Source organism: Psammomys obesus, unplaced genomic scaffold, assembly GCF_907164565.1.
Source record: "Psammomys obesus unplaced genomic scaffold, mPsaObe1.curated_primary_1811, whole genome shotgun sequence".
NCBI lineage: Eukaryota > Metazoa > Chordata > Mammalia > Rodentia > Muridae > Psammomys > Psammomys obesus.
The window spans coordinates 13,781,170-13,793,677 of record NW_026585689.1 but is presented as its reverse complement, the minus strand read 5'-3'; the positions used below and the strand labels follow the sequence as shown (position 1 = coordinate 13,793,677).

The 12,508-nt window shown below is 37.3% G+C and overlaps 1 protein-coding gene across 2 annotated transcripts in view; it reads left to right on the top strand.

Annotated features, from left to right (window-relative positions):
* Positions 1–12,508, top strand: part of Epha6 (EPH receptor A6) — a 979,971-nt gene that overhangs the window by 571,990 nt on the left and 395,473 nt on the right. Inside the window, exon 6 of one of the 2 annotated variants that reach the window (XM_055594395.1) lies at positions 10,767–10,891. In XM_055594395.1, the coding sequence (XP_055450370.1) occupies positions 10,767–10,891 (125 nt within the window). Of the gene's footprint in view, positions 1–10,766; positions 10,892–12,054; positions 12,097–12,508 lie in introns of those variants that run through there. The other variant, XM_055594404.1, reaches the window with a different exon arrangement.

The following is a 12,508-nucleotide window of genomic DNA, read 5'->3' as shown; positions in this document are numbered from 1 at the left end:
AAATAAGAAGATAAAACTTCTGCTTTGAACTAATAATGATCTTATAGATAAAACCACAGCTTCAAACTTATAATAAACAAAAATATCTAGCTTATCTAGAGTTCTAAGAAAAGAACTTGTAATCAATAGCCCTACTGTAACTCCTTTTCTGTTCAGCTATTATATCTATTCTTTTTTTTCTTTTTAAAATTTAATTTATTTATTCACTTCACATCCTAATCTTAGCCCCTTCTCTTGTCTCCTACAAGTCCCACTGTCCCTCCCTCTTCCTCCATACTCTATTCCTCAGATAAGGGAAACCACCCACCCCAGCTTATCAAGCCTCATCAGGAAAGATCTCTTCCTCTTGCCCTGTGGCCAGGTGAGGCACTCCCGCAAGAGGATAGTGATCAAAAAGCAGGATATAGTGTCTGTGTCAGAGACAGCTCCCTTCTTCCCTTTACTGGGTACCTACATGAAGCCTGAGCTGCCCATCTGCTACATCTGTGTAAGGGACCCAGGTCCAGCCTATGCGTGGTCCTTGGTTGGTGCTTCAGTTTATGCAAGACCATCTAAGCCTTGGTTAGTGGGCTCTGTTGGTCTTCCTGTGTAGCTCCTGACACCTCCAGCTTCTTCTACCCTTCCTCACTCTTTTTCACAAGACTCCCTAAGCGTCACCCAGTGTTTGGCTATGAGCATCTGTTTTGATGAGCCAGGTGGAGACTGTCAGAAAATAGCTGTGCTAGGCTCCTGTCTGTGAGCATAACAAAATAGTGTTAGTAATGTTAGGGATTAGCTCTCTCTTATGGAGTGGGTCTCAGGTTGGGTCAGGCTTTGGTTGGACATTCCCTCAATCTCTGCTTTATCTTTTTCTCTGCACATCTTGTAGGCTACGTAAATTTTGGGTAAAAGATTTATTGTGGGTTGGTGGGTGATTCCTAGTGGAGACTAGGAATCCTCTCTAGATAGAGGGTGTCCTCTTCAGCCTACATTACTCTGGCTACCAGAAGTCTCAGCTAGAGTCACCCCCATATCCTCCCAGAAGGTTACCCTGCCTGAAGTCTCCAGCCTGTCATGGAGATGGCCCTATCCATACTTTCTCTTCTCTCTGTAGACCTTCTGTCCTCCTCACCCCCCCCCCCTCCACGGGTCTGGCTGGCTGCTGCATTTCTTCTGTGGCCTGGCAAGGCTGTAACTCCCAGGGGAGGTAGTGAACAAAAAGCTACTGAGTTCAGGTCAGAGACAGCCCCTGATCCCCTCACTAGGGCATCCACTTGGAAACTGAGCAGCCATGGGCTTCCTCTGAGCAGGGGTCTTGGTCCTTTCAATGCATGGTCCTTGGTTGGAGTATGGGATTCACAGAATGAGTTTGGTAATGTCCCTTCTGTTTCTATTTTGTGGAATAGTTTGAGGAGCATTGGTATTAGCTTTTCTTTGAAGGTCTGGTAGAATTCTGCACTGAAACCATCTGGTCCTCTGGTCCTAGGCTTTTTTTTTTTTTTTTTTTTTTTTTAATGGGAGACATTTAATGACTGCTTCTATTTCCTTGGGACTATTTAACTGTTTACCTGATCTTGATTTAATTTTGGTAAGTGAAATCTATCATGAAAATTGTCCATTTCATTGAGATTTTTCAATGCTGTGGAGTATAGGGTTTTAAAGTAATACCTAAGGATTCCTTGGATTTCCTCAGTGTCTGCTGTTATGTCCCTCTTTTCACTTCTGATTTTTCTTAGTTTGGATACTGCCTTTTAGTTAGTTTAGCTAAAGGTATCTATTCTTGGATAAGGTAATTTTTCTTACACAGAAAACCTTTGTTTTACGGGGTATAAAACCCAGGACAGAATTAAGTTGTTATTGATTGATTGAAGCTTTCCTTCATCCACCATCCACCATATATGTGTCTGTCTAACTCACTGGGTATATTTTTATATATGTGAAAGTCTGATTGTCTGTATATCTGCATAATATATAAATATGTTCAAATGTGTAAATATCTATTTGTGTATATGCATGATGTGTATGTATGAATGTGTACATGGCTGCATGTCTGATTGTTTGCCTGTATGTATTATGGACTGATAACTATGGAATGTATGGGAATGAATGATTCTCTGTCTATCTTTTTTCTTTATGTCTCATTAAGAATTAATGAGACTCTGAGACTGTGCAGGAGCTCTGCTGCTCTTCCTCTGTAAAAAATCTAGAAGTTTTTCAGCTAGTGTAAGTAGTTCAATCATCATCCCTCAGAGAAAAGTCTAAAGAGTAATCCCGCTGACTCTGAATATGTCTGCTCAGTCTTCCCTCTGGCCTGTCAAAGCTGGACTAGGACACAACTGGTTTTATTGAACTGAAATACTGAGTCACTATAAGCAGTCTGGTGCTAATTTATCCTATGCATATGAATATCATCACAGCCAAGTGGGAGGAATCTAATATATTATTAAATTAATGGTCTATGCTGATTTACAACTCGTTTATTACTTTACGTATCACCCTCCCCTATACCCATATCATCATCTTGTAAATGTGCAGATTTACTTTAGATATCTAAAGTCATGGAGATGGCCTGGAACCCCTGCACAGAGGGGTTCCATGCCCATGGCAGTTCAGTGTCCAAGTGGGTTCCATAGTAATGGGAACAGGGACTGTCTCTGACAGGAACTGATTGGCCTGCTCTTTGATCACCTCCCCCTGAGGGGGAGCAGCCTTACCAGGCCACAGAAGAAGACAATGCAGACATTCCTGATGAGACCTGGTAGACTAGGATCAGAGGGAAGGGGAGGAGGACCTCCCCTATCAATGGACTGGGAGAGGGACATGGGTGGGAAAGAGGGAGGGCAGGATTGAGAGGGGAGGAGGGAAGGAAGTACAGGGGGGATACAAAATGAATAAACTGTAATTAATAAAAATAAAAAAATAAAGAAAAAAATGATAAAAAAAGAAATAGATCTTTTGAGGTCTAAACTTCAAGAAGAAAATGCCACCACTGTAGCAGTAAAATTCATATGTGTAACTTTAAGCATTCTGTACGATAATACTTTCATGTTTCAATTTTTTTAAAATTGTTCAGCTGCCCTTCATTGAACAATCTTGCTAAGGTGATTTCTAATCCTGTTAGTAGAATTTTCCCCCTACTTGATGACATTTAAATTAGCTCATTGCTTTCTAAACCTGGAACAAGAGGCAAATTTTTGTTGAAAAATAAATTGAGGTCCTGACGTACTAAGACTTTTTCAAAGTCAATTAAGATGCCAACAAATTTAAATTTCCTTACAATTTCTCATATAATGCATAATTATTTAACATAAAAGTAGCAATTTCACCTGAAAAATAGAGGGGCTGGATCAATGGTTCAGCCGATACCAGCACAGATGTTCTTCCAGAGGACCCAAGTTTGATGCCCAGGACCCACACAATAGCTCACAACTGTTTATATCTCAAGTGCCAAGTTACCTTAGCATCTGGGAGTGCTAAGGACGCATGTGGTTCTCAGACAAACATGCAGGCCCAACCTCCCTATACATAAAATTTAATTTTCTTTTAGCACAAAAAAGGGAAATAGCAGTGGTTTTGGTTTTACTACAATGAGATATTACAGATAAACGACTTTTTTTTTTTTAAGCTAGAAAGATCAAATTTCTTGATTTTTCTCTTAGGCTTGGCCAGTTTCTCAGCTTTGCTAGCTATGCTAAATTCCTAAAAAGTATTAGAGTAGCACATAATTCTTCCATTAAAACATGACAGGTAGGAAGAAGGTCAGCAGACTTTCTGGCTGCTCTAATACGAAGATACCTTTTTGTATTTCAGAGAAACTGCTTTTTTATGGTATCTGTCATCTAAACAGTTTCTCAGATGTCCCTGGATCTAAAGTTTAACTGGTAGATGCATACGGTGAGCATTGCTGAAAGGAGCAACGGAAAGGCAAGCCATACTAAATTATCCGGCCCCAGAGCCTACGAAAGAGGAATTAAAAATATGCAGAATGTGCTGAAAAGAACTTTAAAGATAACTCATGACTTACAGGATAACGTACTGAGAGTATAATTTACTGATAATAGAGTGATTTCTTTTTCACACTGACTGCTGTGGGCTCTGTGCAAGTAAAATACCTTCATACCTTTCTCACTAATGCCGAGACAGCCTGCAGTGTCACCATGGTGTTGCAAGACACAATAGCAATTGCAGACAAGCTTGTTACTTGATGTTCATATTTCCATTGAAAAAAATGCTAGAAATGCAAAGGTAAAACCTTTCTAAAATGCTAGCACAGTTAACACAAGGAAAATATTTAAATACAACTTGTGGAGAAATGAAGAAAATATCTCTATGGTACAAAAAGCAGAGAAGAGCATAAGATAAATCTATACAAAGTATCACAAAATTTAAAAACAGAAACAGACTGAGAATACTTTAAAAATGCTAAAGACACAGATACATTATTTCACTACTGTTATGGGCAACTTTTCTTTTAGAACTTGCCCAATTTTTATCATGGAATCACAAATTCATATAAAATAGATCTTTCAGGATATATTTGTCATTGAATTGGTAAAATGTATTGTGCTGTATTGTATTGCTGTATTGACTTGTAAATTCCTGTTTTTACTATGTCTACAAATTTTCACAGCTTAGTGTCTTAAAACAATACATATTAAGAGTCCCCCGTTCTGGATTTGAGAAAAATATAAGTCTTATGGGCCTGAAATCAAGATGCCAGCTATTGGGAGGTTCCTGAAGGGGTGGCTTTGTTTGTTTTAGTATTGACAGGCATCTAGCCTTGGCCTGTGACCTTGGTTCTCCTCTCTATGAAGTCCTTGTGACTAATGGGCATGTTTGGAGTACCATTTTTAACTCCTCTCCCATCTCAAAATCCTGATCTTTATAAAAATCTTCAAAGCTCCATTTTTTTCCAGAACATTTCCAGGCTCTAGGGACTGTAATGTGTTATTTGGGAACCATTATCCTCTTTAGAGCATCCACCATTTGGTTTAGCATACTACAGTGTTATTCTTGAACATAAAAAATAGAAATAAATGAGAAATAACATAAAATAAAGTGCCAACTCTCCCTCATGTGTGTCTCATGTGTATATTTCAAACACATAACCCGATTTCAGCCACATGGGGAAAGGATATAACAATATATATTATCATTAAAATGTGATTACAAAGAGAAGTACATCAAAGCAAAATTGCACAAGGAAAATATTGTAAGGATTGTGAGGATTCATTATCTTTAAAGCACAAAACATTAAATAAATATTTTTAACAAAATATACAGACTTTCAAGAATGGTATCTCAGATTTATATATAGTTATAGATTAGATAAATATGAAAAGCTGTGGGTCCCTCAATTTACCCATCGTAAAGCTGTAGCACATCAGCACAGTTCCATCATTAAGATGTCAGTAACTGCTCACAATGCCTCTGCTAAGCACTCACAGGAAGAAACATCACATGTTTGTGCTTTGAGGTGATGCACATCGGTTCCCTGGCAATAAGATCACATGATGGCAAACAAAATCCGGTTCTGATAAGTTTGTCCTGGTTCACTCCATTTACTAACATCTCATTGTGTTGTTCATCATGCATTTTAAAACTTTTTCTTATAACTTCTTTAAGTCTCTTCTGAAAGTGCTGAAAAAGAGGAGTGGATAAAGAGAAATCAAAAAGTATACACAAATGAATCAAGAAGAAGGTAGTCATGTAAGCTGAGGAATGGAAATGAGAGAGTGAGAGTCAAAGAGGACAGGATCTCAGGTTAGAAAAGGTGATGAGTAATCGTAAGGTCAGAGCAGGAACCAAAGGGGAAGTCTCAGAACAACACTAGCATATGGAACATGTCTTGCGGTTAGATGTTTCCTTAAAGAAATGGAGAGGCTACTAAAGTTGTCTGCTTGTTAATGCAGCTGCTGTAGCCAGAGGTATATAATTATGAGCTTTCTACAATGATGGAAACATTTTAAATAGCATATAAGATCTATTCAAATATTATTTAGCATTCACATCGTCACAAGCATGCATGTGTGCTGATCCCTTCTTACTTAAGCATTCACATGTTATACATACCCATACATGTGCATACACATTCATACATTTGAACACAAAAAACACAAACATGACACATACAAACAACACACTTGCATATACACATACACACATATACATATATAGATACACACAACACATTCAAGCAAGCACATGTGCACACATCCAAATGATTAAATATTAGTATCAGCAGTTGATGAATAGGAATTAACAATATTCAATAAAATTTTTCAATATACCATACACCTTCAAATTAAAACTACGATTTACATTTAACTCACACAGATATATCATAACACACATATTATACTATATGTACATATATATATACTATCACAGGACATTTACCATAAATATTGATACAATTTTGAGTGTATCACACTTTGAAATTGCCCACAGTGTGGTTTTGAATGGCCATGTATTTGAAATATTATTCAAAGGCAATTAGGCAGTTGTTTCTCCCTTTGCTCGTGGTTTTGAACATGGATTTTAATTTTGAACGTATTACACTACACTAGAGTGAATGTTAAGAGGAACTCTCAGCAACAATGTTAATTTTCGAATTCGTACTTGACATTTTATTTAATATTGAAATTTCCTTTCAAGTATCTTTACACAATCCTAGAAGTCTTCTGAGGTTCAGCTGCTCATCTTAAAAAAATGGAAGCATTCTGCATGCTAAAATTAATGAGATCTGAAAAAGAATTTACATGGTCACTGGTAACTTTTTTAACAAAAAGTGACAAACTTCTAATTAGGAGCAAATATATGAACTAAAATAATTTTCAATGGTCTCTGCATAAACTTAAGCAAATAATGCTCATGTATTTGTGAATAAGAGCTCTTTTGATAGCTAATTCTGGTATATAATTTTCTTCAAATTGTTACATAGTACTTGATAAACTATTTGATATTCAGTAAATGTAGTGATTATAAGGTTTTGTATTAAAAACACTTTAAAGAACGTGTTAATTTGTCGAAACAGTCTGAGAATGAAGTCATAAGGAGATTGTGAGTGCTTATGCAGTGTACTGGGGGAGGGGCATGGGTGGAGAAGAGGGAGGGTGGGTTTGGGAGGGGACAATGGAGAGGTCCACAGCTGGGATACAAAGTGAATAAACTATAATTTATAAAAATAATTAAAAAAATAAAAGTTGTATTTACAAAAAAAGAAAAAAATTCCAAGAAAACATCACAAGAGCCTGTGACTTCAGTTTCTTCAGAACCACAGAATTGTTCTTGAAATGCGCTCCCATGTTCCTCCCCGTGAAGTAGGTTTTAGTTTACAGTGCTGTTGTTACTTAAATGCCTCTACTGAACAACACGTCTTTGCCAAATGTGGCTTGTCCCTGTGACTGAACACCTTACTCGTGATGCTTCTTATCCCTCAGGATGTAAATTGTCTGTGCTCTGAATAAAGTTGGCTCTTGCACGAGATTTAGTATGCTGCACTTTTAGGCTCCACTCTGAGGTTCGCACCACCAACTAGAGCAGCAATAGAAATCTATTCAACAATCATTTTTTTTGAAAGTCAAACCTAACAGTTTGAAGTTTTAAGCAAGGAGGTGTAACAGAAAGACAATTTTGCAGAAAGCAGTCTTGAGTATAAGGTTCTCAGTCAGAAAGCACCACTTGAGTCTTCAAGTTGCTCTGACAGTCTCTACTGCAAAGAATTCCAGAAGATATTTCTCCACTTGGTCATGCCAAGCTGATTTTCAAAGACAGAAATAAAGAGAAGTTGTCCTTCTGTATGCTAAAATCATTTTTCTAGTACATTTTTTCATGTGCAAATATTTATGGTATATTTTCTGCTCTGTATTCTAGTACAATTGGCACACTGTTACCACAGTGTGCTAGCTGCAGATGTTAGGAAACTTGGGCCATTAAATAATAAAGCCATTAGCTATATTCAAAACAAATGCATGAATTTTTGTACTCTGAAGCTTTGTTTTACAATGAAATTCAGTTCAAGGCTGACTTTTGTGAAAGCAGAATTGGGGGTGTAGTAAGCTGTAAAGAGTGTCTCACGTCCTCTGCTTCAATTCATTAACTGTTTATAACGGGCGCCTAAGGTACACAGGTGCAGCTCCTTTCAAGAGCAGTATGCTAATGCTCTCCATGGTTCAGAAAGTTCAAATTATCTGAGGCAATTTTTCTCAATGAAAATAAAATTAGCAAGCAGGACCTTGTGGAACGCACCTGCAGTCCCAGCTGCTGAGGAGGCAGTGGTATGATCACTTGAGAACACACATCCAATCCAGTGAGCAAAATAAGTGAGAGTCCAACACAACAGAACATTTAATTATGTCAAAATGATTTTCATAAATACGTACTCTGAGAGCATGGTGCTACAAATTTGCATATCCAACATTAAAAAAAAAGAGCAAAATATCAATAAACATCAACACAGTCTAATATTTAGTAGTTATTAAAGACTGGGTAAAGAGTGATTAAGGTTAGCAAATACATAGAAGTACTTCCAATTTGGTATTGAAAGGTATGCAACATTTGGATGCTTACTTTCAAAGGGTTGTGCACAAATGAAGAGGATTTAGAGATTAGCGCAGTTTTGTTTCTTTCTTTTTTTTAATTTAATTTAATTTTTTTTATTATTAGTTACATTTTACTAACTCTGTATCCCAGCTGTATCCGGCTCCCTCATTCCCTCCAAATCCCACCCTCCCTCCCTCATCTCCTCCCTGCCCCTTTCCAAGTCCACTGATTGGGAAGGACCTCCTCCCCTTTCATCTGACCCTGTTTTATCAGGTATCTTCAGAACTGGCTGCAAAGTCCTCCTCTGTGGCCTAGCAAGGCTGCTCCTCTCTTGGAGGGCAGGGAGGTCAAAGAACCATTGAGTTCCTGTCAGAAATAGTCCATGTTCCCCTTACTATGGGAAACCAATTGGTTGCTGAGCTACCATGGGCTACAACCAAGCAGAGGTTCTAGGTTATATCCGTACATGGTCCTTGGTGGAATGTCAGTCTCAGAAAAGACCCTGTGCCCAGATATATTTGGTCCTTGTGGAGCTCCTATCTTTTTCACATCATACTAATTCCCCCTTCTTTCATATGATTCCCTGCACTCTGCCGAAGGTTTGGTTATGAGTCTTAGTATCTGCTTTGATACACTGCTAGGTTGAGTCTTTCAGAGGCCCTCTGAGGTAGGCTCCTGTCCTACGTCCAAAGCACATCACATTTGTCTTTCTAAATGAGGATTGATCATCTTACCCCATGTCCTGTTTCTTGTTTATCTTTTTTAGGTGTATAGATTTCATTATGTTTATCATATCTTGTAGGTCTATATAAGCGAGTATATACCATATTTGTCTTTCTCCTTCTGGGATACTTCACTCAGAATGATCTTTTCTAGATCCCACCATTTGCCTGCAAATTTCATAATGCAGTTCTGTGTCTGAAGTCTACTTTATTTATTTTTTTATGTTCATGCATGTGTGCATCTTTGTACATATGTGATTATGTGGACGGGTGTGCAGCTGTATATGCGTGTATATGCAAGCAAATGAAGATTCCAGAAAAGAACCTGGGGTGTCATGACTGTCCACCTCCTCTGAGACAGAATCTCCTCTGGGTTCAGAGCTCATCAGCTAGGCTGAGTGGTTAGGAGGCTTTAGGGTCCTGGCTCTGCTTTCCCACCAGCATGTTTAAACCTTATAACACTTTACTCAACTCTCTCAAAACAAGGTGGTTCAGAGACCCAAATTCAGGTCCTTTTTAATTGCAAGGCAAGTGTTTTATCAGCTCAGCCATCCTTCAGTCCCTAACATGATCATTAAAGTTATAAATTTATGTAATTAAGGAATTCTGTAATGTTTGCTTTACAGGAGTATGACATAAAACTTTAAAAATTAAGTAATGAACCATTACTTGATGACTGGAAAATTAGAATAGAAAAATAGTTCATGTATTTTACTTAGTACACATTCTATAATGTAGTTGCCACAGTTGAGAATTTATGTTTTACAACCAGTGTGTTGTTGGCCTTAAGAGAAAAGTGTAATACAGCCTCTTTGATGGAGGCTGTGGTATCCTACGTCTCAGTATTAGCAGGAGAATTAAGTCAAAACTGTACTTCCCAATGCACAACTATCTCTGAACAGAACACTATACTCGGGCCAATGAAGCCATTAGTAAAAGTAGTGTAATAACTATGAGTCTTTCCTGTGACTTCTTAAATTAAACTGTCGCCGTTTAAAGTCACTTTAAATAGCTCCTCTGGGAACTTATGTCATAAAATCGGCGTTCAACATTTTCGTGCTGTATTTCTTTTACTCAGATCTTTCAAGAAGAAAGAAACACTTGCACGCACTCTTATAATCACAGTTTGTTTCCAAGGTAGATCATGGATTATAGGAAAATCAGGAGACAAACACGCTGGATTTCTGGTTACTCCCCAAACCAAACCTAGTACAAAAAAAAAAAAAAAAAAAGAAAGAAAAGAAAAGAAAAAGAAAAATATCCTTCTTTACAGAGCCAAAAGCAATGAGCTCTGGCTTTTATCTTTGAATATTTGAGTCTTTCCGATATCATTTAACAGTGTTTCTAGGCATTTGATTGAATCTTTTATTTGGCTTGAGTGGAATACACTCTAAGCCCATTTTAGTGGTTTGCCATTGGCAATTGGTATCCTCTACAAAAATGATACATTTTCTTTGGAGAGACATATTAGATGTTTGAAAATTATCTTTACTAATCAATTATTCTTTCCCTTCCTTACAGCACCTTCTCTGATAGGTATGGTGAGAAAAGACTGGGCATCCCAGAACAGCCTTGCCCTATCATGGCAAGCACCTGCTTTTTCCAATGGAGCCATTCTGGACTATGAGATCAAGTACTATGAGAAGGTAGGTCTCCGTTAGCACTTCCTAAAACTCTACATTTACATACATGCGTGCTTACACTATATATTGTTAGAGTCGTTTAGATTAAAAATCCGTTTTTCTTTGGCCAAACTTCATAATCCCTCTATCTTTGACTTCTCTAACATCCCATCATACTCATAATTTCTTCATTAGTTTATCTTGTTTTATACGATATTAAAGTAGAAAGTACCAGATGTTCATGTTTTTCAGGGCCTCCTCTAGGGAGATTTATAACATAGTGACAAATGATAACGTCTTCAACTTAGAGTGTCATTCCTTTTGTTATTTTTTTAATTAATTGATTTTTTTAATTTTCTTTGTAAATTAAATTTTTATTTTTTTAAATATTAGTTACAGTTTATTTACTTTGTATCCCAACTGTAGCCTGCTCCCTCATTCCCTCCGGGCCACAGAGGAGGACATAGAGTTTCATTCTTCTAAAATTGTCTAAAATGCTGTTGAGAAGGAGCAGCAAGACTGACTTGCTATGGCATAAGTGAGTGAGGACACACACCTCTGGCCAATGAGTTTGGCAGCATAGTCCATTGTTTGGAAAGAATGATTTAAAGGATTAATGGATTAAATGTTGTGAAAAGCTAGTAAGAGCAACTTCATTTAAAAATCAATCTAACATTCATTTTGTTATTTTCAATTACTCTCAATTATTATAGTTTCCCAAATTGTATATCCCCTTTACTTTATTAAATTCTTCCTTATGCTATTGCATCCCCCCGTTATTTACCATTATGACTTTTTGACATAGCTTGCACAGTCATTTCAGATACGCTCATTGTACTAGTACTACAGTACTTCAAAAATATTAATGAATGCAGAATTATTATTTTATTTAAAGTGCAAATTTTTATATAATATCCTGTAGTTTACTATAGGGAAAATATGGCTCATACTTTTAGAATATATCAGAAACACATAATTATTCAAGCTTTCCCGTGGAAGTTTTGTATTTTTATCTGCTGAAATAGCTGATGATAAATTTGCAGGTGAGAAGGCGTATAGATTTATTAGCATGCATGTTTGTACAAGAGCCACAGGGTGTATGAAGCTAAATGACTATCGCAATGGCTGGAACTTAATCATTTTATTCATAACAGGAAGGTAAACAGAAGACACAGATAATTCCAGAATGGATTCCAGAAGAAATGAATGGATCCAAAGAAGAGACACTGGTTTGTGTCAAGTTTCCTCAGAACCCTATATATTCATCTTCAGTCTCATCTTCTATAATAGCCATTTTGTCTTCCATGATTGAAGACAGTTCAGTATAAGAACTGTATCTCTAGCCTTTGGAAGATCAAAATCCCCTTGCATCTGGCATCCCACCAGTTTGTTTACTGGAATGCCAGGAGCATGTAGTGGATTGTCATCTTCTAAGTCTGAGGAGACAAATTATAAACACAGTAAGTCTTCCCTAGAGAAATACTGAGTGGGAGTAGATTATGGAACCCATTTGATAGCTGAGCAAATGCAGTTTGAATCAAGAGAGAGATCCTTAATATTCATGGCCTAGTCACATGTGTTCAAAGAAAATGCCTGTGTGTGTGTGTGTGTGTGTGTGTGTGTGTGTGTGTGTGTGTGTGT